Source organism: Nansenia antarctica (assembly GCF_963989245.1).
Source record: "Nansenia antarctica genome assembly, chromosome: 3".
NCBI lineage: Eukaryota > Metazoa > Chordata > Actinopteri > Argentiniformes > Microstomatidae > Nansenia > Nansenia antarctica.
The window spans coordinates 27879366-27887432 of record NC_137688.1 but is presented as its reverse complement, the minus strand read 5'-3'; the positions used below and the strand labels follow the sequence as shown (position 1 = coordinate 27887432).

The following is an 8067-nucleotide window of genomic DNA, read 5'->3' as shown; positions in this document are numbered from 1 at the left end:
TGTGTGTGTGTGTGTGTGTGTGTGTGTGTGTGTGTGTGTGTGTGCGCGTGTGTGCGTGTGTGTGCATGTGCGTGTGTCACAGTGTGTCTGGCTTCCACCCACTTTCACCCTTAAATGTACTTATAAGTGAGTTAGTAGAGAGAGTAGTAAACACATTTAACACACTAACACACACTCGGGAGAAATAGTAACACACACGCATACACAAACACACACACACACACACACACACAAATGTACACACACAAATGTAATCCCTCAGAGTACACTCCAATGCGGAACAGTAACACACACACATACAAACACACACACACACACACACATACTGTACACAAATCTAATCCTTCAGAGTACACTCCAATGCCCTTTTCTCTACTCTCTCGCCTTCTCTCTATTTCTGTCTTTAGAGCAGACATATCTGCTGTAATCTGCTGGTCACAGTCTGAGTGCCAAGCCTTCTAAACACAGGGCCTGAATCCCGGCATCTGCCCCCCTCCACCCTGCCCTGTCTCTGTCTCTGTCTATCCTCCACCGCACTGCTGCCTCCTCTGTGGGGGTCCGTCTCTCTCTCCATGAACCTGGGTGACAGAGACTCACTGATGTTGACCAGCAGGAGCCCCACTGAGGGCTGTTAATCTGATCTGGCATCAGGACAGACCACAGGAGTCAGCAAGCATGGTGTGTGTGTGTGTGTGTGTGTGTGTGTGCGTGTGCGTGTGCGTGTGTGTGTGTGTGTGTGTGTGTGTGTGTGCGCGTGCGCGTGCGTGTGCAAGTGTGTGTGCGTGTGCGTGTGCATGTGCGTGTGTGTGTAAGAGAAGGACAGAGAAATATGGGAGAGACATAGGGAGATGGGTGTTTTACACCAAACTAGATGATAAAGATGGAAGAGAGAGGTTGGTTGAGAGTTTCTATGTGAGAGGATACGAGGTAGATGAATGACTGACAGAGATAGAGAGGACAAAGCCTTGAAGCTTCTGTTAAATTGAAATCTTTTATAAATGAGATATCGTGAGCTTAGAATGATAAGGTTCTATCTCCGTTTAGGGTAGTTCAGAGATATTGAGCGTCAACGTTTTTACATTTCATTATGTTTTGTGAGATGGAACCTTTGTATTTTATGAATTACTAAAAAAATAATCAACATTTTAAAAAATAACACCACACAGGCATTAATAAACACCTAATGGATCAGATTATGTAAAAAACTCAATTTTGACAAAAATGTAGATAGAACCTTATAATTCTAACGTCACGATATGCTGTGCTAATAGATTCTAATTCAGTACCCCACCCTGCCTCTCTCCCTGACTAGGACAACCTCTCCGATAAGACATAAACAATAAGAGGAGAGTAGACACAGAGCAATGTTATTTCACACACACACACACACACACACACACACCAAGAGGCAACATTTCCCTGCCACATACAACACGCACACACACACACACACACACACACACACACACGTCCTGGGTGTGTCTCTCATAGGGGTGTGGATGTGATGGAATGGGGGCAGATGAGTTTTAGTGTTTGTGTCTGAGGCTTCATAGCTTTGATATTTTGAACTAGGGACAGATAGTGATGAAATACACCCACATCCTGTTGAAACGATCACATACTCACTATGCTGATTCTGTTCATAACAGACAGGCAGGTACAGTACAGGTTAGAAGAGTTATTATGGGGTGTTTGGTTAAGGTTAGACCTCTCACATACACTTAGGATTTCCTATGAAAAGGTGTGGGTGACACAGAGGGAGTGTGAATGAGAGAGAGAGAGAAAGAGAGATGGAAAGAGAGAGGGGGAGGTGGAGGGGAGAAGAGAAAAAACACGGGAGAGAGAAAGAGAAAGAACAGTGCATTTGACAATACTGAGCGGTGTTTCCCCACACAATGATGCACATGAGAGGAAATGTTGATGTGTCATAAAAGAAAACTACAAAGAAATAATGTGGGGCATATGGAAAAGGAGCGCATCTTCAAAGACACACACACTTACAGAGAGAGGCACGAAAATAATTGTCCTTAATAATTGATCATGTCCTATTAAACTTTGAGTCAAAGTCTTTTAAGTCAGTAAATGAAGTTATACTCTCACGTCAAGAAGATATGCTAGATGTTCTTGCTTGCCTTCCATATCCATTTGTTGAAGACATTAGAAATGTATCGTGATATGATCCAAAATGCTTAATTCTCCCACTTGTGTACAAGTACACTGCTACTCTCTCCTGACTTCTCTCACAACAGTTATCACTCAACGTCTAGGGATTTCATCAAACTCACCATCCCAAAAGCCCGCACTGTTTTCGGCCGCAATTCCGTTCGTTTTGCGGCAGCAAACGATTGGACCACCTTACAGAACACTCAAACTCACAGCACTCTTACCATTTTCAAAAATAAACTTCAGCAGGTCATAGTTCACTGTTGTTCCTGCTGATTGCCCCCCCCCCCCCCACACACACACACATGCACACGCATACACACACACACACACACACACACACACACACACACACACACACACACACACACACACCCCGCTCTCTTTCCACACATAGGTTAGTTGATTTTGTTTCTATTTGTTTTTATTTATTTATCTTCACTGTCTTTGCCGTTCTCATGTATTGTATGTATTGTTCTATGTCGACCCTGAGTATTTCTGTTTATATGTTTGTTTTTATTCTTGCCGGGGCCTCTTGGCCAGATCATCATTAAAAATGAGAATTTGTTCTCAACTGATATTATCTGGTAAAGGTACAGGTAAAATAAATTTAAAAATGAAATACTGGAAGACAAAAAAGGGTGTCCAGATTATCAAAGTATCATTATTTTACCAAGGTTGACACCTAGTGGAAGGAAAAGGTTGGCTCACTCAAATCAACTAAAAAGCCCCTCTGCTTTAGCAACTGCATCATGATCAGTAAGTCTGTTGTGGTGGAACGAGCACACATTCACTTCCAATCACAGTGAGAAATTTAGACCATTGAAATTGCAAGTATAAACTGCAAAATATCTTTATTATGATTGTAAGTGCATCCAGACAACAACATAATGGAATGTGGAGATTGATTAACTGTAGCACATATCATATGCCAAATCTGCAATCATATAGTATATGAGAAAATCAGTTCTATCATTTCTTAATCTATCCATTGGGTTTGAATAATAAGTTGCATTGTAATGATCGAAATGCAACTTCTATGAAGCGCTCAAACTAAAGAAATAAAGTGTTAGCGTTCGAAAATGGGTGAAAAAGAGTGGGACACAAACCCAAACAAACAATCCCAAAATCCAAAAGTGGAACAATCCCTCTGTAATGAGGTCCCCAGTTGACGCTCCGCAAATAGAACACTGATCATCCAATCAGAATGGCCTGGGTGCTGCCACCATGATGCACAAACAAACTTTGACTAACTTTCTTTGTCTTTCTTTGGGTTCCATTTGGAAACTTTCTGTGGAAAGGGTTCTCCCACAGGAACAGCCAAATAACCCTTTATGGTTCTAGGAAATAAATATCTTATAACCACTACCCTCAATGTAGTTCAGTATCCACTTGTGCTTAAGAATGTGCTTCATTAGTGTCATAGCTACACTTTGAGACAAATGTTGCATTTCCTCTGAATAAAATGCAGTCAGTCATCAGTACTTCTGCCATTCATTTAGATACAAGCTCTGGATACCATCAAATCGTGACGTTAGAATTATAAGGTTCTATCTCCATTTTTGGTCAAAATTTAGTTTTTTACATAATCTGATCCATTAGGAGTTTATTAATGCCTGTGTGGTGTTATTTTTAAAATGTTGACATTTTTTAGTTAGTAATTAATAAAATACAAAGGTTCCATCTCACAAAACATAATGGAATGTAAAAACTTTGAAGCTCAATATCTCTGAACTACCCTAAACGGAGATTAGAACCTTATCATTCTAAGCTCACGAAATGTATTCTAAGGCTCTACTGCATAATCTGCACTAGCATGGTGATATCATAATATTCTGATTGGGCCATAAGGTGCGGCAGGGCAAAGCTCACTTATTAAGGCAGATATCATATAGGACACAACAGTTGGGGGTTTACTCAACTCTGCAAAGTATTGCCAGTTGGATGAAAAGTTCAACTTTCAATGAAAGCATCGTATGGGGAGTTGTGGACAAGGACAAGGTAGGTCAAGGTAGTTGTTTGGGGGGACTGGAGCTACAGTTTGGGGGTGGGGATGCGCTGAGTTGGAGTGGGGGGGTGGGGATGTGCCTCAGTTGGGGTGGGGGGGTGGGGATGTGCTGAAGAACAAGAGCAGGGCAGGAGTGAAGATGAGGACGGTGCCAAGCACGGAGACCGTGAGGAAGACCCAGAGGAAGATCCTGTCCAGCACCTGAGCTACAAACTTCCAGTCCTGGACAACCTTAGACCGGGAGGAAATCAAGAAAACCATGGAAGAGTACAATCAGCTGCTGCCCCAAACAGAAATGAGGTCATTACAACTGATTAGCATCATAGCCCTGATATTAATAACATAATAACATTATATCATATGATATTGTATGAAAGCCACAACAATATACAAAAAACGACATATTACACTCATCATAGTGTTCATTAATGGTTAGTTCACTATTTGAAATTCTGAAACAGTCAGATGGTTCCTTGAGTTGAAAGTAGTCCATAGGCCGGGAGAAACTGACCCATGATTCGAGTTTCTTAAATAGCCACAAAAGCCAAAAAGTTACTAGGGGCTGTTTGAACAATTCTGATGGATTACAGTTTTTCCTGGCCCATAGACTGCTTTCAAGGTAAGGTACGATCTGATTAGAAGCTATCAAATAGATCTCATCTCAATGGATGATCATAATAAGTAATCACACAGTAACTCTTGTGCAACTCCACTCTGAACCCACCTCTCTGATGAAGTGCTCCTTGCGTATATGACGGCTGATGTAGCGCACAGAGCTGGTGGCTCCCTCCAGCATGGTGACCCAGGCCTGACTCTCCTCCTCCTTCCCCTCTGGAGGCCCCTGTCCATGGGCCCCGCCATGGGCCCCCTTCTGGCCTCCTCTCTGCCCCACGCCTCCTCCTCGAGGCTTCAGCTCAGGGCTTTCAGGCGCCAGCTCTGGGTAGTGGTAGCGGTCGGTGTGGCCGCGCATGCACAGCATCCTGGGTAACCTCTGGAGGAAGAGGCTGCGTATCCAGGGGGACATGGGATGGTAGGTGGTGGAGGAGCGGTGGTGCACGTTGATCACGAACACCGTGACGATGATGGAGAGGGTGACGAAGATCATGATGAAGAGGAGGTACTCCCCGATGAGAGGGATGACCTTGGAGGACGACGGGATGATCTCCTCGATCACCAGGAGGAAGACGGTGAGGGACACGAGGACGGAGGTGGAGAGAGAGAGCTTCTCTCCTTCGTCCGACGGGAGGTAGAACACCAGCACGGTCAGGAAGGACAGGCCGAGACAGGGGATGATCAGAAAGAGAGTGTAGAACAAAGGGAGACGCTTGAGAATGAAGGAGTAGGTGATGAAGGGGTACGAGTAAGTCCCGTCTCTCCGGTTTCCCCGCGCCCCCGTGGCGTTGAGTATCTCCCACTCTCCGTTGTCGAAGAAGTCCTTGCGGTCCACGTGGTCGTCGATAAGGACCATGTCCACCATGTTGCCGTCGTAGGTCCAGGAGCCGAACTTCATGGGGCAGTTCTGGCGGTCGAAGGGGAAGAAGGTGACATCCATGGTGCATGCTGACTTGTAGCTGGCGGGAGGTTTCCAGATGATGGCACCGTTTGATTTGACGATGGCTTTGGTCATCAGGGAGCCCTCGAAACGACCGTCAGCACTGGGGAAAGGGGGAGGGTGAGTGAGGGGGCACAGATTAGAGGGTATGGTTGAAGTTAGGTGCCCTTTTGGGTTCCATATAGAGCTCTGTGCCACCTCTCTGATGGGCGGCATGGTGGCAGAGTGGTTAAGATCACTGCCTCACAGTCTCAAGGTACTGGGGTCGAATCCCGGTCTCGGAAGGTGCTGGGTTCGATTCCTGGTAATTCACTGTGGGAGTTTGCATGTTCTCCCCGTGCCGCGTGGGTTTCCTCCGGGCACTCCGGTTTCCTCCCACATGAATGAATGAAACATGCAGTATGAATGAGTAAGAATGCGAGTGAATGCGAGTGAATGTGAATGCGAGTGAGCATTCCCAGGGCTCCTTCGAAAATGAGACTCGTCTCAAAGGAATTCCCTGGTAAAATAAAGGTTCATTTCATTTCTTTCCACAGTGAGTTCTCTCAAAGAGTTCTCCCACAGGCACAGCCAAAGAACCCTTTTGGAACTGTTTTTTCGAAGAGTGTGGATATAGAAAATTTGAAAAATGCATAATGAGCCAGTTTCTTAAGCCTCAAGGCTTAAGCCTAGTCCTGGACTAAAATCACACTTTCAACGTCAAATCTCTTCAACATCTTCAATGGAGATTTTACATTGAAAGTGTGATTTAGTCCAGCACTAGGCTTAAGCCTTGTCTCTGAAACCGGCCCTATATGTTTCAGCATCCCTTGAAAAATGCAGCAGCTTAAACCTCAAGGCTGGCCTTAGTATATTGAATTAAATAAAACAAAAGAAGCAATTTGTGTGTGTGTGTGTGTGTGTGTGTGTGTGTGTGTGTGTGTGTGTGTGTGTGTGTGTGTGTGTGTGTGTGTGTGTGTGTGACCTCAACTTAGCTTGGTCCAGTGGACTCCTGACCTCATTTGAAACATACATTGTAGGAATTCATGATCTTACGAATCTATTCCTTTTGAGAGAAGTCTCTGCTATTGAACTAAATAAAACAAAAGAAATAGATCATATACCAATATAGGTCATATTAAATAGATTGTATTAAATAGATCACATTAAATAGGTCATATTAAATAGATCACATTAAATAGGTCATATTAAATAGATCATAAATAGGTCATATTGTATATATATATATATATATATATTGTATATATATAGATTGTATTAAATAGATCACATTAAATAGGTCATATTAAATAGGTCATATTAAATAGATCATATTAAATAGGTCATATGAAATAGATCATATTAAATAGGTCATATTAAATAGGTAATATTAAATAGGTCATATTAAATAGATCATATTAAATAGGTCATATTAAATAGGTAATATTAAATAGATCATATTAAATAGATCATATTAAATAGGTCATATTAAATAGATCATATTAAATAGATCATATTAAATAGATCATATTAAATAGGTCATATTAAATAGGTCATATTAAAGGTCCAGTATGTAGATTTGAGCTTTTAACTAGTGCTAAAGTGAGGTCATATGAAGAGTAATGTTCAGTGGAGGGTGTTGGGTCTTCTATCTGATATCATGGCTTAGCACTGGCCTTTACATAGCGTTTGTAGATTTGTTTACATGGATATGCAAAAATCTGGCACTATTAGAAAACGTAGCATATTCTAAGTTGCAACATTTCCAATGTTGCCAAAGAGGGCAGCAACACACAAAACAACATGCTTTCTTGTTAATGGAGGCTTGTACTACGTTCTATATCTCTAAAGCTTACTTCTCATAGAGCACAATGTCAGGTAGCCAGATAGTCTCAGAGGGAACTCTTATGGAGGTGATCCCACCATAGTCCTCAGGGTTCCACCGCAATTTGTAATCGATCCACTCCTATGAAGGGGAAACACACATCAAACACCTACAATTAGTATAGTATATATACTATTATTGTATATATTAACTGTATTCTCTCCCATAGGGGCCAGCCATAGATCCCAATCCCAAAATCCCAATTGTGTCAATTGCAACTAAAACTCAGTACAGTATGATTATGAGTTGGTCTCACAGGTGTGAAACAGATTCTACTAATTGCAACACTAATTGCATCTCCCTACAACAAGAGCATCAATTAGTACACACCCAAACATTTGCTAGCGACATGCCCCCTCCAGTGGACTCTAACAGGCCTAACGTACATACATGCTAACGTACATACATGCTAACGTACATACATGCTAACGTACATACATGCTCTAACAGGCCTAACGTACATACATGCTCTAACAGGCC

General features: G+C 42.6%; 1 protein-coding gene across 1 annotated transcript in view; it reads right to left on the bottom strand.

Moving 5' to 3' along the window:
• Positions 1-4252: 4252 nt before the first annotated feature.
• LOC308153958 (neuronal acetylcholine receptor subunit non-alpha-3-like) overlaps positions 4253-8067 on the bottom strand; it is a gene marked incomplete at its 3' end in the record, with an annotated part of 11095 nt that continues 7280 nt past the window's right edge. Inside the window, exons 3-5 of the mRNA XM_080527139.1 lie at positions 7559-7668; positions 4896-5826; positions 4253-4402 (exon numbers count right to left, since the gene is read on the bottom strand). Coding sequence (XP_080383265.1) covers positions 4253-4402; positions 4896-5826; positions 7559-7668 — 1191 coding nt within the window. The remainder of the gene's footprint in view (positions 4403-4895; positions 5827-7558; positions 7669-8067) is intronic.